The sequence below is a fragment of the Haliotis rufescens genome, unplaced genomic scaffold (assembly GCF_023055435.1).
Source record: "Haliotis rufescens isolate VD_foot unplaced genomic scaffold, xgHalRufe1.0.p SCAF_9, whole genome shotgun sequence".
Taxonomy (NCBI): domain Eukaryota; kingdom Metazoa; phylum Mollusca; class Gastropoda; order Lepetellida; family Haliotidae; genus Haliotis; species Haliotis rufescens.
This window is the reverse complement of record NW_025964383.1, coordinates 26,457,378-26,482,438: the sequence shown is the minus strand read 5'-3', so window position 1 is coordinate 26,482,438 and position 25,061 is coordinate 26,457,378. Positions and strand designations below refer to the sequence as shown.

Genomic DNA, 25,061 nt, shown 5'->3' with positions numbered 1-25,061 from the left:
ATGTTATGTGTATCTGGCATTGTTATTGTGGTCTAGTGGTAGAGCGTCCGGGGTTCGATCCCCGGCCGCGTCATACCAAAGACGTTAAAAGATGGTACTTGTTGTTACCCTGTCTGGTGCTTGACATTAAGGGGCTAAAACAAGGACTGGTCGGCTCGGAGTCAGTATACTGTGTCTGAGTGGGGTATTCATGTTAAACTACGGCATGGTATCTCAGTGAGCTAGCACTATAAATCGGCATCAGTCCGGACTAGTATAAGCAGCCACACTCACACACACGTGCATGTACGTTGCTATATAAGTGCAATAATCTTGAACGCGACGTTAAACCCCATTTCACCTCACCTCACCATTTTCATTTAGAGAACTTTAAAACAAAAAGTACTAAGTAATTCTGCTATTGAGACTGATGTGTAAGTCTGTACGTATTTATCACTAGTTCTGTTATCTATTTCAGGCAGTGGATTACGATGATAACACTGTACTCAGCTTCACCCTGGCAAGTCATGCAAGGTACGGATTTGGTTACTTGTTTTATACAACGTAACTGTGTATTTGTTTAACCTTCATTTCATGACATGTTAAACAGGTGCCCCATTCAGTTTTATTCCTGTTATCTTAGAATTGTGTTGTGTGGTTACTCTGAGATCAGACAAACATTACAGGTTTAAGTTTATGGATGATCTCAACGGAAACCTTCACATCTACGGTGATGTTTGTTTGTTTGTTTGTTTGTTTGTTTATTTGTTTGTTCGTTGTTTAACGCCGCACTCAGCAATATAACAGCTATATGACGGCGGTCTGTAAAATAATCGAGTCTGGACCAGACAATCCAGTGATTGACATCATGAGCATCGATCCACGCTATTGGGATCGATGACATGTATCAACCAAGTCAGCGAGCCTGACCACCCGATCCCGTTAGTCGCCTTTTACGACAAGAATAGTCGCCTTTTACGGCAAGTATGGGTTGCTGAAGACCAATTCTACCCCAGAATCTTCACGGGGTATACGGTGATGAATTATTAATCTTCATGGTTTAAATTTGAACATTTCATCAACATGAAATATAAAATGTATCGTAAGGAGACAGTTTGTTCTCTGTTTAAGCATATGCACATATGCTGGTGCGGACATAAATGTCACATCCACGATCTAGTTTTCTGGATGGGATTATTGTCTAGGGTAAGGTGTACCGGTTCTTACTTTGAATGAAACAGGCACCTCTTAAGGACAGAGCCTGGAGTCCAACCCTCCTGTTACATTCATGTACAAATGTATAATAATTCCTGGATTTCCAGACAAACTCTACATTTAGAAGTGTTAACTTTGGACACTTTTATTGAAGGAAGATACAAAAGCTCAACAAAACATCACAGCTATTTCCGACGAAGCTTATTCTATTAGCTTCTTTCGAAAAATCAACTTTTTTCCCAAATCCATCAGTGACTTCAAATACATGGCAACGAAGTCTCGATGTCCTGCAAATCCTACCGGCAAGTTACCTAACGTCCAGCTGAATGCGAAAAAACATTCCCACATTTCAAAGACCCAAAGCTTTAGTCCAGTCTGTGTTGAACTGAATCGGGCATTGTTATGTGGAGCCAGATCGATCAAATGTGTGTGCAAACAAGTGTCAAATACCCTACCTGGTTTCTGGCAGTGTTAGCAAACAGGGGGAGCTCTTCATTCAAATACAAGACAATAGAGAAACAATCGCCATGCTTGGGTCTCCTATCATTTATTATAGAATGAAATTAAAGGAATTGTATTGTCAACCAGAATTGGCGACATCAGACGACGAACTAAATACTTCCATCATCAAAGTCAAATTTGGAATTATCTATGCTGATTCTCAACGTGGGCGGTGTTTAACAAGGAGAGTCATGGCTGATTGATAGAGGCGTGTTCAACAGCCAGACAGATTTCTTTAGAATTAATCATTGGGGGCATGTTAAAGAAATGTCCTGATGCTAGCCATTTGTGAGAATCATTTTATATGATTCGATTTTCAAGTGAAACGTTCGATGTTAATGTTATGTCAGTATTGTAAAAGTGTTAGTTACTTTTCTTCTTTTTTTTCCCTTTTTGGTTGTTTATTTTGTATGTGTTAATATTAGATGTCCTTGACGCTTCTTCATAAAACGCTAAACATGTGGAATTTAGTTTCATGTTTATAAAGACATGATTGCTAGGAGTGTAAAAGTATGGTATGGGGATGATAGTTACAAAATATTCTTCCCTAAAAAATACATCCTCATCTTGGACAAAACATTCGTTTACACATACGTGACTAGAGACGAGAACATTTTGTTCTTGGTTGCAATGGTATTGTAACAATGAATAGCGTCATGTTAACTTAACAACGAGTTGTGAGCGTTGTCCTTTCCTTGAATCTGTCGCTTCCATGTTGTTTTGCCTCTATTCCCTTTCTTCCTTCTGCTGTTGATATGAATGGCATCACTTTTTACTTTACAGAGAATTGTGAGTGTTTGTTACTCATTACCCTTTTCACGAACACCTGGTGTCATCACTGATTTTCAGGGGGGCACGGGTGGCCCAGTCGTCTAAGGCGCCGCGATTCACTGTGCAGAGTTGTGTCCCTTGGACACGCCAGAAACCTAAAGATTGTGGGTTCCAATCCCGGTTCGCCCAGATTATGTTTCTAGGTTTGTCAGCACCATACCCGTGCTCGTGGGTTTCACCGAAGTGGTAAACGTCTGAGACCTGCATCACTTCGGGCTTTCCTCCCACATTAAGCAGACACGCCGCGATATAACTGTAATACTGTTAAAAGCGGCGTTAAACCCAACTCACTCACTCACTCGCTGATTTTCAGGGATCAATTCATTTAACTTTCACCTTTTTGTCTTTTACGCCAAATGGAATCAGTTTCGTTGGATAAACAAGACTGGTTACTCTCTGGCATTGACGTTTTAGATTTACATCTAAGCTGCCTTCACCTTCAGTTAGAGTCATTATTTCACGTCTTTTGAATGAGTACACAGCATCAGCATTTTTGTTTACAATCATATTATAAATAAATTACAAAGACACAATGCCCACAGTAATAGTTTCTACCATACTAAATCAGATTAGTGTATTCTTGCCATTTGGACGCTCTGTCGTATCATTGTTATCTTAGTTCATTACATTTTCTTTGACCAAACTGATAACTTCATTGTCATTATGTTACGACATTGATATTGAAGGATGTCCCAATACCAAACATGTAGAATATAGAGACAATGTTTTGTCCAAAATCTATCCTGTGTAACACGTTTCCTGTGTGCACGTCCTCTTGATAATATATCAATCCAAATCTTTCATTGCATTTCATACAATGCACAAAACCAACTATGATCTTGCCAAAATTGTTTTTCGAATTATTCTCAAATTTATCCATCAGTTTGTATGGTCCTTTAACTCGTTATCCTAAAGCGACAATGCATAAAAGATGCGTATAAACATGCAACGAACAAGACGTGAACCAACACTAGAAAGGAATCTGTCAAGACACATGCACTACATAGACGTTTTAAGTAATCTTATAAAATGCAACTCGATATCTTCAACATTACCACAAATCCCATCCACAGTGACAGCTACTTGCTACAGGTAAAGCGCGAATACCTGTCGCGATTGAACCAAACATTGTGTTGTTTTTCTTCTATTTGTGCAAGACCGCTAGGCATGGCGTTCTGCCCGTCTAGCGGATTTATTCAAACTTGAAGGAGGATTCCTTCTTACTCCCAAAGCTCCGCTTTTTTGTCTCCTTGATGCCTTTTGAATCGCGGGCAACGGAAATCACTATCTATTTTAACGCTGAAGAACCTGGTGTAAATTTGTCAAGTAAGACGGCCCAAATCTTGGTCAATTTTGGCACCCGTGAATAAGCCGGCTCCTCTCTCGTGCTCGACGCTTGGTGTTCTTCCGCATTCTCCAGCATGGGGAGGGTATGTTTGTCCCATAGGTGCGACATTCTGGTCAATGTTGGGACAACCACCTTTTAAACACCTTTTGGAAATATACGTGGGCGTCCGTTTCTTATGTCGGAAATGTACAACGATTTATCTTATCTTATCAAGATCATGTTGAGGTTTCTTTCCCCAAAAATAACACCAATAGCTTAGCATGGACTAGCTTATTCCTTTTTTTCTTTTTTTTTATTTGTATCCGAAAATCCATAGATATTTGAGTCTATCAGGATGAACTTCGTGTGCTGTGTCGATACAGTGGTGTATAAATACATTGACATCTCAAATATGACATTACTATTGACTTAATAGAGACATTAATGATATCATTAAAGGATGGTTAATGTAACTAATGTGTATAGCTTTGTAGCACTTTACACATAAAACAACCACTTCACAAAGCAACAAACAGACATTTCATAACTACTCTTGAAGTTTAAGCAAATTAAACAAATAATAATTCATGTGATCAAAATGTCCCAATGCTTTCTAAAAAAAAATAAGATAATTTAGGAGCCTCAATAAAACCTGTTTTGTTAACTTGGCAATAAAAGTGACAAAACCTTATCAATATTCATAAGAAATATCTTCCAAAAGCAGAGTCGATTATACGATTCGGTATATCATGAGCATGTGTTTATGAATCACTATCAAATGCTGAGGAACCAGGTGTTCGCAACAATATTAGCGTCACAAAAACATGCAAAGGCAAGTCAATTGTTTCACCTGAAAAAAAACACGGGACCATACGGTACAAGTCAAATAGGGAATTGCATCGAACATTTTGTTTGTCACTGAAAGGGGAAGTCTTACATAACCGAAACTTACATAATGACCCTTGAAGTTTAAAACAAAAGGGGGCGCGGCTGGCACAGTCGTCTAAGGCGCCGCAATTCGCTGTGCAGAGTTACGTCCCTTGGGCACGCCAGAAATCTATGATCGTGGGTTCGAATCCCAGTTTGCCCCGAATATGTTTCTGGGTTTGTCAGCACCATAACCGTGCAAAGTGGAAAACGTCTGAGACCTGCAACACTTCAGGCTTTCCTCCAACATAAAGCTGACACGCCGTGATATAACTTGAATACTGTTCAAAGTGGCGTTAAATGTCACTCATTCATTACTTAAACAAAAAGAAAAATGTCATTTTAAATAATTCAGTGCAATAAGAACGATATATGTATTATCCATTCGGAGCCTCCCGAAAACAATGCAAGGTGATGGTCTAACATTTATGACACACCTGTTCTAAACGTAAAATGTCATAGCAAAAAGGAATTGGATGCATTCCATAAAAAGTAGAATCCAATCTGAGCCTCAATAAAGCCTCTTTTGTCAACTTGACAATACAATAGGTGAAAGTCTAACGCCAATGAAACATTCAATTCATAAAAACTCTTCAAGTTTAAACAAAAAGGTGAAAAAGCATATTATGTTCGTAAAAAGAAAATTGACTCCATTCCATTAAAAAAAGTATGATCAATTCAGAGACCCAACAAAGCTGCTATTGTCATCTTTACAAATATAAAATAAGGTGAGAGTTTAACACCAATGAAACAGTGTCTTTTCGTCTGGTGTATACACATCTCCCAACTTTGTTATGACGAGGGCATCTGCCTATACACACAGACAATTACTGTATTTGTCCGCATAGCTGCTGACACAGAATTACCCTGGCCGCTGCCAAACAGAGTGTATAGAAACTGTCCACTTCCTAAATATGAACGGCCTGTAAGTCCGATTGGCGAAAACTGTTGTCAATACACTCACCGCTACAGAACCGTTTTTTTATGTTTCTTTCTTGCGTTACCTGTTTTAATTTTCAGTTTTTCTTTTTCTACGTGTGAGGGGTTGGGGCTCGGGGCAGGTTGGTCGTGAAACTGTAGAGTGGCCGTGTACATTCAGTCTCTTCACAATAATTTATATAGAGAGGAACAGATTTATGAGTGATATGGTGTAGTCTTTTGCAAATGTTGTGAGCAGATATGCAGATAAACTCCTTCCAAAATTATCAGGGGCGGTCGGGTAGCCTCGTGGTTAAAACGTTCGCTCGTCACGCCGTAGACCAGGGTTCGATTCCCGACATGGTGCAATGTGTGAAGCCCATTTCTGGTGTCCCCTGCCGTGATATTGCTGGATTATTGCTAAAAGCGGCGTAAAACCATATTCACTCACTCACTCACTCACTCACTCACTCCAAAACTATCGTTTGAGTGTGCTGTGAAATTTCGTTGATCCCTACGGTGTCGTCCGGATTAACGAATATATGGATTAAAGAATCATTGGGTCAAAGGGTTGTTTGTTTGTTGATTAGCATCGCACTGAGAAATATTCCAAGTATGTGTGATAATTGAGTCTGGACCAGACAATCAGGGATTGACATTATGGTGCATCAACCAAGTCAACGAGTCTGACCACCCGATCTAGTTAGTCGCCCCTTACGACAAGTATGGAATGCTGAAGATCAATTCTAACCCGGATCTTACGGGGATGTTAAGAACAGAATCGTTCGGAAAGCAGGATTTTTCGGACTATCGGGGTCCCGACTAACGAGTTCCTTCTGTTAAAATGAATCGCGTTGTCTACACTGTTAGACCTGAAAAGTCTTCTCTAAGATACTCATATTTTTCTGTAGTTTCGAGATTCAGCAAGTTCCTCTGTGTTCAATATCTGAATCCATACAAAAAACATCAATAACAACGCCATTCCAAGCACAACATCTGAATTCCCATTCACTCGTGAATTTCCTTCATAAAGTACAGGACCCGTGAAGATCCGGGTTAGAATAGGTCTTCAGCAATCCATGCTTGCCGTAAAAGGCGACTATTCTTGTCGTAAAAGGCGACTAACGGGATCGGGTGGTCAGGCTCGCTGACTTGGTTGATACATGTCATCGATCCCAATAGCGTGGATCGATGCTCATGATGTCAATCACTGGATTGTCTGGTCCAGACTCGATTATTTTACAGACCGCCGTCATATAGCTGGAATATTGCTGAGTGCGGCGTTAAACAACAAAACAAACATGAAGTACAGACACACAACAGTCACCGGAAACATATTCGCATCAAGCAGTCACTAGCTGTTTTATGCAGACCGTGTGGGTGGCGGGTGCTGCCGGTGGGGGCGGGGCATACGTGCCATTTTCGCGGGCGCCTGGTGATGTCGTTCGCTTTCATGGAATGTTTTGCGTTTTGTGAGCGACGGAGTCTGTTGAGATGGATAGTTGGGGTGGTTGTTCTCAAGTGCTGACGTTTTACATTTCCAAACAATGCCGAAACCATGATCTCTGACTCCTATAGGAATATGTACACAGGGTGGTTATTTATATGCTCGAACTATTTCTATCACTTCTCTGTAAATGCAGCATGTTATAGTTCTGCCACAACACATAATTACTATACAATGAGACCCTTCACCGTGTAGGTGTGTGTGATGTGTGAGGGATGCCTCGGCGCGGTCATGTGGTCCCCCCCCCCCCCCCCCCCCTGCTTGATTTAATGCTGCGGGGCCACAACTAGTAATTACCGTCAGTAAGGTTGACGATCGCGCCTTTGTCCTCCTCTATCCCGGGAATGCTCACAACTGAATTATAATGTACGCTTGGTCTGTCAAAACTGGAAGACGACAAAAAGTTAGTGTCCCGACATTTCACTTTATGGTGTCACATGTCCAATAACTGCAAGGACTCTTCCTAACGGTTAGCCATATTTCTGTTTGTTTGTTTGTTTGTTTGTTGTTTAACGCTGCAATCAGCAATAATCCGGCGGTCTATAAATAATCGCGTCTGGACTGACATCATGAGCATCGATATACGCAATATTGGGATCGATGACATGCACCAAACAAGTCAGCGAGCCTGACCACCCGATCCCGTTAGTCGCCTCTTACGACAAACATAGTCGCCTCTGACGGCAAGAATGGGTTGCTGAAAACCTATTCTCTACCCGGGTCTAACCATTTTGTATGATGGTTGAATCACATCTAAATGATCTTGTCCAGTCAGTCAGTGATCGTCATTGGACATGTCTATTGCCCTTCAGGTGTACATTTCACTGTTTGTGAGTGAGTGAGTGAGTATGGTTTTACGCCGCTTTTAGCAATATTCCAGCAATATCATGGCGGGGGACCACAGAAATGGGCTTCACACATTGTACCCATGTCGGGAATCAACCCGGGTCTTTGGCTTGACGAGTGAACGCTATAACCACTAGGCTACCCGACCGCCCCACTGTTTGTGTGTGTATGCTGCACGTGCGTTCCATGCACTCTGTGAAAGTGACTGCGATTTAAGAATGTAGTGAGTGAATGTTGTTTTACGCAGATAACTTATCCCAGGTATATCACGGCGGTATGTAGATAATCGAGCCGGTCAAGTCAAACCAGTGGTTGATAGCATGAGCAACGTATCACACCGTCGGACAAAATGACACAATCTCAGCAAAGTGACAGGGGTTGACCAGCCCATCTCCATCATCTCTGGGTTTCAGTTGGAAACAGTAACTGTACAGCACAGTCCTGCAGTACAGCCGTACAGTACCTAACCGGTGAATATTGCAGGACGCCTCATATTTTCGGGAACACCTGGTGTCATCGCTGTTTGATAGTGATTCAAAACACATGCTTATGATGTACAGTAAACTACGGTTATAACGAACGCGCTTATAACGAACTGACGGATATAACGAACTTACTTTTTGGTCCCGACTATTTGCTGTAGTTATGCTGTATATATGCTTATAACGAACTACGGTTAAAACGAACTAAAATTAGTACCCTTTTAGTGCGTTATAACCGTAGTTTACTGTAGTGGGAATCGTACATCGGACACTGCTGTCAGCAAAGAGTTCTTATAAACTGAAAAGGATTTTGTCGCGTTTATTTCGGCGGAGGTACCTTTCTGTCACAGAATGACATTTTAATCTGCTGTTAAACTCCCGGGTAAGCACTGGTCACCACAGTGGCCAAATTGATCGGATGATCAGGCTCGTTGGTGTGGTCGATGCCCATCCCGATGCTCATAATATCAATCACTGAGTCCCAGGTCAGATTAGCCGTCATATAGCTCGTGTCGAGTTGGACGTTAAAACAAATAAATAGTACAATAGGTATGACGTGAGGTGAAATGATGTTTAATATTAACGTCGCTTTGATGCGTGCGTGCGTGCGTGCGTGCGTGCGTGCGGGCGTGCGGGCGTGCGTGCGTGTGTGTGTGTGTGTGTGTGTGCTTGTACTAGTAGTAGTCCGGACTGATGCCGATTTTATAGTGCTAGCCCATGGGCAACTGAGATACAAAGCCGCAGTGTAACTTGAATACCCCACTCAGACACAGTATACTTACTGACTCCGAGCCGACCAGTCCTTGTTTTAGCCCCTTAATGCCGAGCGCCAGACAGAGTAACAACAAGTACCATCTTTTAACGTCTTTTTGTATGACGCGACCGGAGATCGAACCCGCTCCGCTCTCCGGGCGAACGCTCTACCACTAGACCACGGACAATAGGTATGAGGTATTAGGGGTCTAATCTGCTCTGGAATTCACATATGCATGGAAAAACAGATGAACACTGCTTATTTCACTCGCCCATTTTGAGTCACGAAGCTCAATAGGGCTGACATGTCTCCAACGTGTAATTACAGCCAATTGTACGACGTTTGAAACTGCAGCGTCACGTCACGGACCACCTGGGCCCACGTCAGTCCAAATGAGGACATCCATATCTCACCGGCATGAGTGTGCAGTATTTGTTCAGCCTTTAGAATGTGATATCCTGGGATGTAATATGTTTGGTTTTTTTGTTTGTTTGTTGTTAAACGCCGAACTCAGCTATATGACGGCGGTCTGTAAATAATCGAGTCTTGACCAGACATTCCAGTGATTGACATCATGAGCATCGATCCACGCAATTGGGATACGATGACATGCATCATCTAAGTCAGAGAGCCCGTCTACTCGATCCCATTAGTCTTTTTTTACGACAAGCATAGTCGCTTGTTACGGCAAGCATGGGTTGCTGAAGACCTATTCTACCCAAGATCTTCACGGGTCTTGTAATATGTAAATACTGAGACACTTCATCAGATTAGGGGCAGGGTGGCCCAGTCATCTAAGGCGCTGCAATTCACTGACTTTGTTTCTAGGTTTATAAGCACCATAACATGCTAGTAAACGTCTGAGTACTGCATCACTTCGGGCTTTCCGCCCATATTAAGCTGACACGCCGTGATATAGCTGGAATACTGTTAAACCCAACTCACTCACTCACTCACTCACTCATCAGATTAGTGGCTGTTCAATGACTGTTAAAAGAGTATAAGGTTAATAGGTGTATGTTAACTGAACATATTTCTTACCCAATACGGTGCCCGTCGACCCAAAGGTATTTGTCCTTCTTAGCTGAAGTTTTGGTGGGCTTGACTCCTGAGAGGTCTAGAGCTTCGGCAGCAAATGGGTACCCGGTAGGTACCTATTAACCTTCCAGCGCGTCAAATGCAGCTTGGGTTGTATACTTCCCAAGGAGCTAAGAATGAAGATCGAGTGCATACTGATCCATTGACCAGGGTTACAATGTTAGAGCTTTTAGCATGCTTATGAGTGGATTTGTCGCTCTACAAATTCACATATTTATTCTAATAATGTTTGCTACCGGTAGGGCAAGACATGCTTGATAGTACCCTTTTCGTGAACACCAGGGTCCACTTGCACAAAGCGATCTTAGTGCTAAGACTATTGTAAGTCTATGTTAAAGTATGGGAGTTATGATCATCTTAGCGCTAAGATCGCTTTGTGCAAGTGGGCCCTGGTGTCATCATTGATTTCCCGTGATCCATGCACATAACGTGCACCGCTAGGTTGCGTCTAGCCCAATGGACTGGTAATTCTCTGGCACTGGCGTTGTATATTTGTTTTGATTGCGTCAAACAACAAACAAACCAGACAAACATCAATAGTATTTATTGTGGCAATAATTGTGTTTTTATTTGATGAAAAGAAGTCCCCCAGTGACTACAAGCTGAATGTCCTTAAAATTTTGTTGTGAAAAATTAACTGATCGGTTCCTGTCTTCAGAGAAGAGAATTGCAGGAACTATTCAACCTTTAACTAACATCCCACTTATTTTATATATTTCCAGCCTATTCGCCATCAACGCACAAGGTGAGCTCCGAATATCGGCCAATCAAGACAACCTGACGGAAAACCAATACGACGTGGTTGTCATAGTAACGGACAATGGCGTTCCATCCCGTCAGTCCTCAGCGGTAGTAAAGGTCAAGTTCCCTCCCCTGAATCCGACAATTGGCAACGTGACCATGCAGGAAGCCGGGAGCGACGTCGTCTCCATCTGCCTCGGCGTTGTCGCCGCCACTCTCCTCATCATCGTCATCATCCTCACGGTATACATAGTTAGACGGTAAGTAAGCAAAAATATCAATTTTAATTGTAAATCCGAGTCGTTTCATCTCCAGCGTGGCTCTTCCAAAATAGTGCAGGGTTAACTCACATAATCACTCCTGCAAAATAAATATACACAACACTCAAAAGAAGTTAAAGAACTTCCGATATTACTATAGTTAATCTGTCATGGTAATAATAATAATAATAATAATAATAAAAGTGTACAAGATAGTAGTAGTAGTAGTAGTAGTAGTAGTAGTAGTAGTAGTAGTAGTAGTAGTAGTAGAAGTAGTAGTAGTAGTAGTAGTAGTACCATTGGTGTTTTATGTTTTAAACACCAGTTATTACTATTATTTTTATTATTATTATAATTATTATTATTATTATTGTTGTTGTTGTTGTTGTTAATAATTGTATTATTAGTATTAGTAGTATTAGGAGTAGTTGTAGTAGTAGTACTAGTAGTAGTAGTAGTAGTAGTAGTAGTATTTTCTTGTACACTTTAGTTAAGATTTTTTTTCTTTTCTTTTTTCTTTTTTCTTCAACGTGTCAGTCATCTTGTTCACAGACACCCTGTTCTACATCATCACTACTAATATTCCAGCCTTTCTCTGTTCAGAAGACTCCAGAGCACGGAGCAGCTGGACAAGGCCAAGAACCGCAGCTCCCTCGACCCACGTGGTATCATGTTCAAGAAGCACCCTGGCTCCAGGGCCCCGTCGCGTGTAGCCATCGACTTCTCCAACGAGGAATCGACAGATGGAGGCACGACACTGGCAGAGAACCCCTTCACCCTGGATGGCAACAGTAACTATGGCTACATCCATAGCGACGAGTCCGAGAATGACCGAGACGTGGACGAGATTCAGATCGAGACTGCTGTTATTCCTTACAGGAATCCGGGCAAATTCCCTTCTAATGCCGCCGTCTTTCCTAATATGGAAGATGAGGATGGGCTACCTATTAACGAGCTGAGTCATTCGTATCAGAACAGCTCCCTCAGCACGTTCAAGGATTCCAATGACAGCCTCCATAGTGATAGCACAAGCAGTAAGAAGGGACTTATGAAAAGTATGAACGGCATCGGGACAAAGTCCCTTCCTAATAAAAAGTTGTCGTGGGCGGGGAATGGTGAGATGCCTTCAAATAAATCACTGGTAAGTAACGGTTTTAGTAGGGGCTGACCAATTGATATTCCCTTTGGGTGTGGTTGGATGATGGCTGTATTGTTTTTTAAACATTAATCTGTTGCTAAAAATGTTTGAAAAATACTATTATAACACATCGTCCGCAGGACATGCTGGAGAAATAACTTGACTCCTTTCCGGGGTAGAATAGGTGTTCAGCAACCCATGCTCGTCGTAAGAGGCGACTAATGGGATCGGGTGGTCAGGCTCGCTGACTTGTTGATGCATGTCATCGATCCCAATTGCGTGGATCGATGCTCATGATGTCAACCACTGGATTGTCTGGTCCAGACTCGATTCGTTACAGACCACCGTTATAATATAGCTGGAATATTGCTGAGTGCGGCGTTAAACACCAAACAAACAAATAAATATCTAAAACTTCGTAAGAATGTGAGTTAACCGATCAATTGCATTATTTTTTTAATAAATACGGACTGTTGTTGCAGTGTTTTTACCTTAGGAGTAGTGTTCAGTAAATACACTATTATTAACACTTGCTTTTCTATTTACAGAATAGCCTAGATCACGACCCGGGTATTTCGCCGATTGACGAGAAACCAGAAATAACTGTGTATTTCTGAAGAATGGTGTATTATTGTGTATAACATTGACCTTCGTCAGGCACTCTCTGACATGTGCACGTGCAATTCACGAGTGCGAGCACAAAGCTGATTCGCCGATAACACGTGATACTAACACCACCGTCACCCAGCTGATTTCCTGACCAACAATTGACAGTATTGGTGCATTGGTGCACAAGACAACCAGATGATATTTTTATGGCAATACGCTAGTATTGTTATAGGCTTAGAGAATGCCAAGGGGAGACAAGGAGATTGAACAATTAACGTGACCTTGTTTGTGTCTTCTTTCAAGTGCTATTTCTAATGCTACAGTGAACAGTGCAATGCTTGCATCAACTCATAGGTAAATGCTGATGGTCAATTATGTATTGACTTCTGATTTGTCTGATTTGGTAGCTTGCTTGAAGCGGAGAGATGTCAAGACAGCTGATTGGTTCTTGTAAAGAGCTGATTGGCTCTCTAACTGGCCTGCTGAAATATGTGTGTCAAGGACAGCTGAAAGGAACATGTGGTTCGTTTACAGGAAAACGGCTTCGTTCGTCTTCAGGACATCTAATTGATTCGTTTAGGAATACAGCTGCTTGGTTCGTCTACAGGACAGTTGATTTGCCCTTTTTGAGGACATCTGATTGGTTGGTTTCAAGGAATACAGCTGATTGGTTAGTTTTCTGGACAGCTGATTGGTTCGTGTAACTAAGGGTTAATGTAAATATGCATGTGAGTGACAGAATGGTCATACTGAGAAACTCTTCAACCGTGGAAGCTCTTACCGGAAGGTTTTCAGTAGCCGTACGTTGTCCTCATGGCCCATGCAACATGGACACAACGAGATTGCTGGAATTTGAGTGTATGCGCCATAACGTCAAGTGTTGTATCAAGCAGATGCAGACATGGAACAAAAATTCCTCTAATATCATCATTAATACTACAGACTAGATTATTCCTTTAAGATGTAAATTTGATGATGGCTATTTCAACAGAACTGAATATATAACTCACACAAACAATTCCTGTGGATTGACAGTGCCATCGTCAGATTGAGTGAGTATTGTTTTACGCCGCTTTTAGCACTATTCAAGCAACATCACGGCGGGGTACACCAGAAATGGCTTTCTCTTGTGGTCAATCGAACCCAGACCTTCGGCGTGACGAGCTAATCATTCGACAACCCACAGACACATTCATTTCTAAAGTGTGTCAATGAAAGGAGAGCTCGGCTCGAGATGATTGGCAGCCCTTGGAAGTAATTCAATGTCCATTTAGAATCCCTGCTAACTCATTTATTTTTTTGTACGTCAATCGAACATTTTTTTCCCCTACATACGCAGGTCTGACGTCTTCCATGCACAAAGGGTAAAACTTACAACGTCTGGGCCTAGACTGGACATGGTCACCAGATCAGAGCATGCCCCCTTTAAATATGATCCGCATTGAACAAGAATTACTTCATAACAAATGTGCCTTAATCAGAATGAAGCATTCGCGTCTATCTTGCCCCATGTGTGTCATTCATGTCAGCATAATCCATGTAATATGGCGCCCCCTGTCTGAAATGTTTAATATATTCGTGGAGCGTCACGTGCACGCTTTGTACATTGCAAACATAATGTCATTAACCAAGAATGTGATGATATTCTGTATGATAAATACATGGCACTAATCAAAATCCCTCATTGGATCCTTTACACTAAGATATCTTAGTGCGGCTGTTAACGTGTTAATACAAAGACCACTTTGTCTTGACACCCCACATCATATTCAAGACAGAAATAAATGTCCAATTTTCGTTCAACAAAATAATGAACATTAATGTATTTACAAAGTTACAAAAATCCTGAACTGAACATTTTATTAAGTTAATCATTTGTATTGGCGATTTACGAAATTGATTCAAATATACTAAAATTAAGACAATTTACAATAAAGATTACAAAATATTATGGTTACAAATTATTGGAAGAGCGCATACAGTTCGCAATCGGTTGATAATAAACTGTATAAATCTATTAACATCAGTGGGTTGTATGTCCCGCTTAACATTCATTCCTCTCTTTCCATACTCTTTCAACATGTATATATATTTCTAACACCTGTTACGTTTATATGATCTGACCTAGTATTACATTGATATGATCATTTATACGAGTATAAGCATTGTGATTCCCCCAAATGATACTCCAAATGTGATTTCACGAGAAGATATTTCTTGAGAAATAAAGTCTTTCCAGAACGACGCATCTTTGTCATCCTTAGAGCTCAACAGTACCGCCAGTTGATGCTGATCGTGAACCAGGGTCGTCTAGTCAGTCCACAAGTCGACGCTGGATTCCCCTTCGCTTGCCCTGCCCCACACTGAAGCACATGTACCACATGTGGTGTCTCCTTGGGCAAGTGACTTTGTTCGAAATGTGCCTCTGTCACTCAACAGTGAACTGTAGAATCTATATATTTTGTATGTATATATTTTCTAGGGTCCACAAAGGGACATTAGCTGTCGCTGCGAGTGTCTTTTTGGTGTCGGACCGGGAAGCAGAATTTATGTAATGTATAAATTCTTGGACGCAGAATGTCCGGTCATGACCGAAAGGCAGAATCTTGAAGGGAGGTCACCATTCAAATTGCAGAGTGTTGTAAAATATGTACACAGACTTCAATTTGCGAACGTTCAACAAAGTGTGTATTTTATAACATCGTTAAAAAATATTTTAACTCATCACAAAGAAACTATGGACAGATTGACATCTTTTAAAATTCAGGGACCGCAGTCAGCAATATTCAAGCTGTATGGCGGTGGTCTGTAAATAAGTCTAGACCAGACCATTCAATGATTGATATCATGAGTATCGATCTACGCAACTGGGATACGATGACATGCATCGACCAAGTCAGCGAGCCTGATCATCCGATCCCTTCAGTCGCCTTTTACGACAAGCATGGGTTACTAAGTATTCTACCCCGGATCTTCACGGGTCACAATCTGACGAGGTACACTTTTTTATATACTTCAGTGTGAACGACTGAGTGTTCTGATGTTGAGAAACGGCGATATTTCCATTTCAGTGAACTACACACTTGGTATTTCACTACAGTGAAGATAATACTTGATATTTTAACTGGCAGAACAATTGTTTTGTTATTAACTTCCATTTTTTTTTCACTCGTCGAATGAGTCTATTCGTTTCGCACAGCGTCATTCTTGTTACCTGACCATCGGGTATTCTTTCCCTTCCAAATCGGTCTCGTAGATTTCAAGAGTAATTTTTGTTTAAGTTGTATATGATCATATCCAAATGTATGATATAGAACTTTATCATCTTATGGGTAGGTTTCTCGGCAGAATAAAGCCAAAGGATAAAAGCGATATCCGTTGGGATCATATGCGAATAGAGATGAAAATCAGTGTCTAACTGTGACGTAGCTAAGTCATTTTACAAGTTTTGGCAACTTTGGAGATATAGATAGCGATCAATTTACCGAGGACAATAGCCTAGCAGGTCATTTTCTATACCTGTGCTTGTAGACCTCTGCGGCTTGGAACCTTTTCCCCACATTAAAACAGTTGTATTTGGTCGTAATACGTCCGAATTGATACCTTGTTTTCGTTTTGTCGCTGTGTGTACCCCTGACTGCACTTCGTAACGTTATGACAGGACAGAGTAGCTTCCCTTTAATAAAGGGCAGTTACTCTAGCGGACAGCGGATGGATTGTCGCGAAAGGCAAGTAGAAACAACTTGTGTAGGCAATTCTTGTTTTGCCTTTCATAGTAACGCCACTGTATAAGAAACAGGTTTCAGATGGAACTATATTGACTGTTGTAAATCTCCGACTGACACGTCGCTTACATTCTGACGTAATATATATTAATGCGCACATTCCAGGAAAACAATGTTTAGGTAATATTTGTGAGAGATGGGAAGAGATTTTTCGAGCACAGAATTAAAGAATGACATAATATGATAAAGAGATTATCACGGTTGTGTGTTTGGGGATGGTAAATATACAGTATTAGGAATAACACTATGTATTCCTAATACAGAATACTTACAATCCCCAAACACACTCTCGTGTATTCCTAAAGCAGAATATTTACCATCCCCAAACACACTCTCGTGATAACCTCTATGCATTGACATCAACATTGTTTTGTTACTATTGTTTATATGTTTTAAGATTTTACCAACTGCTTTTTTCAATCGGACTTACAAGGGGTTGTGAAAGGTCCTAGCGTGTTAGGATGGGATAGTTTACGTTTTAAGGTTTTACATTAAAGAAATAATTCAATTTTACGGTAATAACTACACAAAAAGTACATAAGAATAGGATTTCATGTGTCTCAATAGGAAATTCCATGCGTCTCGTGAAATATCACGTTTCTCTCATCTCGTGACTTCCAAACATGATCTTTACTCGACACACTGTATCCTCGGTGCTAAGATCGCGTCCCTGAACAGCCCTGTTAATTCTTCGTCGGTAACTAGTAGAGAATCTTGCTCAACTACATTCGTGACCCAACTCGTGTTATTCCGGGACAAGCCGAATAGCGACTCGTGCCCCTCTCGTGGCCATTTTTGCGACCGGGTTCCGTCTTAGCGCAGACGGGCATACCTAAAACAATTGTCAACTCGTTGCGTAATGGTTCACATTTATTTCCCCATATATTATATATATTTCAGATGCAATTTAAAGCACATCGAGACATGTGGAATTATACAGTATGATTGAAGACATTTAACTGTGTCTTGGGTATATTTTTAGATGCAAGACATATGTAAAATAAAAAATATTTCTGAGGGATTCTTTGACGAAGAACTTGAAATCATACGCGCATTCTGATTGGTTTGTCGTATTTTCGCACATTACATTCATCGATAGAGGGACGGGTCTTCTTGCAGGTTACGGAAAAGGGCGAGTGGTGACGAATGGTAGAGAATCTTGCTCAACTATTCTGTACAATGACATGACGTCGTCTGTTTGTGGCGAAGGTAGTATTATGACGTCATGTTACGACAACGTCATAATGGATGTCGCTGGGGTAACTTGCCACACACACTCGTCTCACGTCTCTGGGAAATGTTTCGGACTAGACTTGGTGTGTTTTTTCCATCTGTTTTGTATTTATATCCTCCAATGATATCGCATACTCATCCACAATGCACATAAACAGCGCTCGGGAGAAGAGGGTCCACTGGGATGAGAGTATCACCGACAACACAGATAGGTAAGTTCAAAGCCCAAGTACCAGGGACGTAGCTAAGGGAAATTAAAATTTACTTATTTTTCTTAAATTAAAATTAACTTATTTTTCTTAAACACTCATACCGCTTATAAAACACAAACACTAGCAGGCCAGTGTAACATATCTAAAACTGAGATTTCACGAAATATCCAAACCATGTTCTGTACATACAGTATTCGACGTAATAAGCGCCCCGCTCTAATAAGCGCCCACGGCGATATTTGCTAATATATTGGTACGTGAACAATCCCAATTAGTACCCCTTCCGATTGATCAATATATACAAGACTTATTCATTCGCGTATAATACGCACTCCTGTGTTATATGCACCATTAATTATGGGCAATTAAATTCTGGAAAAATATATATCTGCCGTACATACTAGTATACATTTCCGGCTGTAAGCATAAACCACTAAATTTATCTTTCAACTCTGTTTTTTTCACCAAAAAAATATTTTAATAAGAGCCCCCTATTTCTAATTTTGAGAGCGCCCTGGGCGCTTATTACGTCGAATACGGTAACTCATTTCAAGTATAAAACAGTTTGATTATTGTGATCAATCCCAGATATCCTCACAAAATATAAATTGTCAGTGCAAGAGAATAACCACTGGACTATCCACCGAGACCGATTCCATTTGGCGTAAAGGGTAAAATAGCTGTGAAAATTATTTGAATGGACCCCTGAAAATCAGTGATGACACCAGGTGTTCGCGAAAAGGGTAAAAGAAATGTAACAATTAAACAACAACATCGAACTCATCAACGACAGTTTTGGCACTAGTAGGTGGGTCAACCTGTAAATTAATTTAAAAAACTATAACAAACCACGGATTTTTTGCAATTATTTTATTTTATTTTTGTGACGATTTCAAAGTGTAGGAGCTTGTTATATTGTGCTAGCTAGGCCACTGAGTACCGCCTGGGGGGATGTCGCGTCCAACATTCGTTATTTATTTCGGAGAGGCGTTTTGCATCAAATCTGTTTTAAATGTCTCTTTTTTTCACCTAGACGTTTGACAAGACCTTTATTCAATGTAGGTGTTTATTTTGCTATATACATTAGTTAGCCCGGTGATTATCGGTGGCAGCTAGGCGATTAATCTCGGTAAGCGTTTTTTTTCAAGTTTGTTTGTTGTTTAACGCCGCACTCAGCAATATTCCAGCTATATGACGGCGGTCTGTAATTAATCGAGTCTGGACCAGACAATCCAGTCATTGACTTCATGAGCATCGATCCACGCATTTGGGATACGATGACATGCATCAGCCAAGTCAGCGAGCCTGACCACCCGATCCCGTTAGTCGTCTCTTACGACAAGCATAGGCGCCTCTGTTTATTCAAGTATTTACTGTACACTCAAACATCTCCCCAAACGTAATTCTGAACCCTATTTTGCCTACACCTTTAACAAAGTATAACTTTTGTAGAAGCCACCCACCCAACAGCCCACCCGATCCGCCTGAGAGGAAGAAACGGAGGTCAAGGCCGACAGTATTAAAAGATTTTCAAACGGCCAAAGAAAAAGTTGTTGAACTTATTTACGAAACCAGATGTTTACAACGTCAATGTTACCAGCTGACTGCAGACTTTTCCAAACTTGAAGACGATTTCACTATAATACAAAAAGCTTCTTCTCAGATAAAAGAACTCCTCAGAAAGGGCGAGCCACCATTCACACGCAAGTCGCTGTTTAATGTGGACGGAGTTATCTCCCGTGTATTGTACCCGGGAGAGAAGCTCGTGCTCGATGTTGCGGAACCTCTCGTGGCCGATAGGGGTAGACCACATCAGGAAATACTTTATTACTGAAAGTCACTTCTCACAGAGACCTCAGAAAATAAACTTGTCATAATCTATCATTGGGTTTGTTATAACCAACGAAGTATTTTCTATAGAGGTAAGCACGTAGGCCTACAGAGCCCGGGGAGTCAGATCCCCGTACCAGGAAAAACATCTGATACATTTTACCGTATTCCCTGTAAAAAACGCGGGTTCGAAGCAACGTCCAACACCATGACCCGTGTTTTGCAACTTACATTCCGGATACAGTACCACTAATTACAGAGTTGTTACCTGACACAAGCTGTTTTTTGCATGTATGATATTAAGTTTGTATTTCTTTGGTTAACACTGCACACATAGTATTTATGTTGCAATTTCACAATACAAAGTGGGGTGAGGTGAAATTGGGTTTTACATCATGTCCAAGATTACTGCACTTATATAGCGACGTGCATGCAAAGGTGTGTGTGTGGCTGCTTCCCGACTGATGCTGATTGATAGTGCCAGCCCACTGAGATACCATGCCGCAGTTTAACATGAATACCCCACTCCCGACACAGTATACTGACTCCGAGCCAACCAGTCCTTGTTTTAGCCTCTTAATGCCGAGCGCCAGACAGGGTAACAACAAGTACCATCTTTTAACGTCTTGTATGGCACAGCCGATGATCGAACCCCGGACCTTCCACTCTCCGGGCGGACGCTCTACCACTAGACCACAGAGGCGGTCTCACAATACTATGTCAACATTCGCTCTCTATCTTCAAGTCTATTCTGTATTAGGACATACAATTTTATTGTACGCAAATGTATTAGAGCCTGTAGCTTATGTAGCAACTGTAGTTGAAATATTAAACTCCGGGTCTCTAATTACCACCACGGCTCAATTACACACTGGATTTGGAAGCTTGTTCAAAGAATAAGTGCTGGGGTGCTTATTAGAGGGAATGCGGTACCTTTGAGGAAATACCAAAGTGTAGTAAACCTTGACCATCAATAGCAATTGCCAAGAAAGTCAGCTTCCTTGACATTTTTTCCTCTACACACCTAAATCCTTCTCATCAAAAATAAAACACACGAGCTAAAAAATAATGTAATTATTTAGTTTATTATCAATGTCCATCCCCAGATCCAACAATGTTGATGAGAAAAGATCCACACATCTAAACCTGTGCTGGCCCTGCTATATACTGTCAGTGTACATTGTAGATAGATGACACAAAATAAATAGCAACAAATTGTATGTAAAGTGAAACATGAAAGTAAAACCTCAAAAATGTCTGTTAGGTCTGTATAAATAGCAAAGTTAGTAGGTATGTATAGATGATAATATATATTGGTTTTGTAAGAAATGCGAACCTCATCAAAACGCATTTTGGGAATAGTCAATAACTCCTCGGCCAGATCAAAACAAACCTGTTGTAAATGCTCTACTGTAATTAAACTGATGAAGAAAGAGACAGTTATATATGTATGTTCACACCACTATAGTCTGGAAGGTAATTTAAGGTACTGACGTTTACTACAATATCTGAAAAACTATCGGACCTACTCCAGTCAAAGTTGATATGAGATTATAAAACAGTCATACATAACTGGATATACATTTAAAGACAATCGGTGCATGAATAAAAAATGTCTATTTAGCTATCACTATATTTCATCAACAACCAGACCTGTTCGTCACAGGTGGAACGAGCATTCATTGAAACAGCCATCTGCATAACGCTACCCCTGCGTCACAGGGCCATATGACACAGTTGGACCAATCCACTCAACTCGAAAGGGTGCACGGGAATCACGCACGCACGAATACGGTGTTAGCATTAGGCTTCTCAACGTGCTTGATTCCCGTGCACCCTTTCGAGTTGAGTTGATTGGTTCAACCGTGTCATATGGCCCTGTGATTTTTTTACAGATTTTTTATTCATGCACCAATTGTCTTTAAATGTAATATCCAGTTATGTATGACTGTTTAATAATCTCATACCAACTTTGACTGGAGTAGGTCCGATAGTTTTTCAGATATTGTAGTAAACGTCGGTACCTTAAATCACCTTCCAGACTACAGTGGTGTGACTGATGGACAACTTGTCACAGTACAAACTACCCCTTTGTGAACAAAGTCAGATTTTCATTCTCATCTTGACAAGAATAGACATAGACATGTGTAAACAATTTTTTAAATGTTCAAAAGACAAACAACAGTAATATTTTTGTGTCCAGCAACTATCCAGGAAACAAATTGGACATGTAAAATAACAAAGAAACACCAGTAACTCGACTCTTGATGTAAAGAAAATACATATAGGCAGTCTTGTCAAACTATATGAGGCTTGAACACATATTTTGAATGCTCTAATCGCTAATCAAAGATGAAAAATCAGTCATTATCGGAAAAAACCCATTGAATTGTATTTTGGGGCAATTTACCAAATAAACTCCCTTTATTATGTTTGAAACAAAAACAGAAGTTGAGATGTCGATAATGTTGTTGGAAATCATATTTTTTAAAACACTGCATAGGATCTGCCCATTAGGGCTAGGATAACTCGGGTACTCGGGTCGGGTGGATGCTGAGAAGGACCCGGGTACCCACAGGACTACCCGGACCCGTGGTCAGTCACATGATATATTGTTTAAAGACAAACATTATCTAGAACTCTTTGGCTACAATACAAGTCACTAATGTTCACATTTCTTTCTGACTGTGCACCCATTCCTTCTGACTTTTCATACGGTTGAATAAAGATAAACCTTAAGTCAACTTCAGTGTATGCATGACCAGATTGTTTAATACATGTATCTAAATACGTTTTGCAAGTGCTGTGGTAAAAAAAATTCCCAATCAGACATTTTGTATCGCTTGAGACCTACAGTGGGTACCCTGGTAGGGTCAGGTAATAGGGGGGTGGGTACTCGGGAAGGGTCAGGTAATAGGGGGTAGGGTACCCGGGTAGGGTCAGATAATAGGGGGTAGGGTCAGGTAATAGGGGGTAGGGTACCCGGGTAGGGTCAGGTAATAGGGGGGTGGGTACTCTGGTAGGGTCAGGTAAGAGGGGGTAGGGTCAGGTAATAGGGGGATGGGTACCCGGTTAGGGTCAGGTAATAGGGGGTAGGGTACCTGGGTAGGGTCAGGTAATAAGGGGATGGGTACTCTGGTAGTAAATTTGGACTCGTCCCAGCCCTACTGCCCATAAGTAATTTTGATTTCTTGTAAGTACTGCTAAAAATCACTTCTGAGAGAGTGCTCATCAATCCCTGACATTGACTTCTTGCAGTGTTGGAAATAAGAGCCTGCCCGTAGATCTGTGGCAGGTACTTCTCGTGTCCGACCCGTAGTTTCAAACTTCTACGAGTCCTCATGGCCTGGAGTAACTTAACATGTGGATTTGTCATGTGTGGATTTAGTCACGGCCTGCTTCTAAAGTCCTGATGGCAGCCTGATATTTCTTTTTATTTCGAACACTGATTCGTTGGTTAAAAATATCGACTAAACTGCAAAATGTTCGTATGTACAATGGAGAAATGTGGTGAGTGAGTGAGTGAGTATGGTTTTACGCCGCTTTTAGCAATATTCCAGCAATATCATGGCGGGGGACACCAGAAATGGGCTTCACACATTGTACCCATGTCAGGAATCGAACCCGGTTCTTCGGCGTGACGAGCAAACGCTTTAACCACTAGGCTACCCGACCGCCCCCAAGAGAAATGTAGTGAATACCTTTGTGTACAGACCTGTCAAGTATGGACAATATCTGACAGATTCAAATCTCACTTTGAACACTGCCCTCAAGGATCAACTTATATTTCTTTACAAATTCACTTCTGGTTGTTTGTTGTTTAATGCCACACTGAGCAATATTCCAGCTATATCGAACTATGCAATCGGGATATGACGACAGGTATCAACCAAGTCAGAGAGCTCCACCACCCAAGTTCGTTTAGTGCATGTTTCTATGTCTAGAACTTCTATGTGTGTTGCATCATGCATGTCTGAAGGTTATGAAGCTTAACACTATCCCCAAATGCCAAAATCAAACTTCTGTATGCTTTCTTGAGTAATGACGAGGATGCTAAGCAAGAATACTTATCTTTCCTCACTGAGAACACACCACTTAACAGAACACACTGGTGTACAAGCAGTATACAGTAAAAACCTTAGCATCATGTTCAAATTAAATATACAGGTTCCAAAGATGCAAACAGTTTCTTATTGACTGTCTGATATAACAAACTTATTCACTTGCTATAAAACATAATGTGAAAATATTTCCTTAACATAACAACAAAACCACAAACAAAATAAAATGACAAATAAACAATCAGAAAATCACTTATACTGTATAATACAACTGGTCCACAAGCAACACTAACTGCACTGGGGTAAGAATAGGGTACACACAAGCAATTTAGCAAGTTTGTACCAATGTCCTATTATCAGTACTGAGGGTGTGCAGTATTATCGGTATATCCGTAAATTGAGGTTCATTCTCTCCATGATACGTATCACAATATCATTTTTTCATCCTTGATGTATCGGGTGATTTAAAATAGTGTTTTTTATAATGTGTTTAATGTTATATACACGCCAAATGCCTTCACTGCCCCCGGAGCATGCATCCGGGGCCCAAGTTGGCTGCATATTTATTGAGTAAACATTATGTTGTACCAGAATCTTGTTTTGTTCCATTTATGAACTTCAATTCATACCTTAATGTATCAGATTGCTTCTGAATTCAAAATTGAGAATTATACATTATAAATCGTGATACGTATCGCAATATGGCCTTGTGCATCACAAAATATTGTGAGTGATTCCAGTTATATCACAGCGTGTCAGCTTAATGTGGGAGGAAAGCCCGAAGTGATGCAGGTCTCAGACGTTTAC

At 40.9% G+C, this 25,061-nt stretch overlaps 2 protein-coding genes across 8 annotated transcripts in view; both read left to right on the top strand.

Moving 5' to 3' along the window:
- LOC124129789 (protocadherin gamma-A1-like) overlaps window positions 1–15,374 on the top strand; it is an 89,428-nt gene extending 74,054 nt beyond the window's left edge. For 6 of the 7 annotated variants that reach the window (XM_048390526.1, XM_046493192.2, XM_046493216.2 and 3 more), the window contains exons 16-19: window positions 458–513; window positions 11,108–11,386; window positions 11,975–12,527; window positions 13,073–15,374. In XM_048390526.1, the coding sequence (XP_048246483.1) occupies window positions 458–513; window positions 11,108–11,386; window positions 11,975–12,527; window positions 13,073–13,141 (957 nt within the window). In that variant the 3' untranslated portion in view covers window positions 13,142–15,374. The remainder of the gene's footprint in view (window positions 1–457; window positions 514–11,107; window positions 11,387–11,974; window positions 12,528–13,072) is intronic. The other variant, XM_046493224.2, reaches the window with a different exon arrangement.
- A 2,795-nt stretch (window positions 15,375–18,169) lies between these two features.
- On the top strand, window positions 18,170–20,244 carry LOC124130951. Its single transcript, XM_046494006.2, has 2 exons — window positions 18,170–18,363; window positions 19,816–20,244. Exons 1-2 carry the CDS (start codon window positions 18,296–18,298, stop codon window positions 20,195–20,197), a joined length of 450 nt encoding a protein of 149 aa, XP_046349962.2. The 5' UTR covers window positions 18,170–18,295; the 3' UTR covers window positions 20,198–20,244.
- The last annotated feature ends 4,817 nt before the right edge of the window (window positions 20,245–25,061 follow it).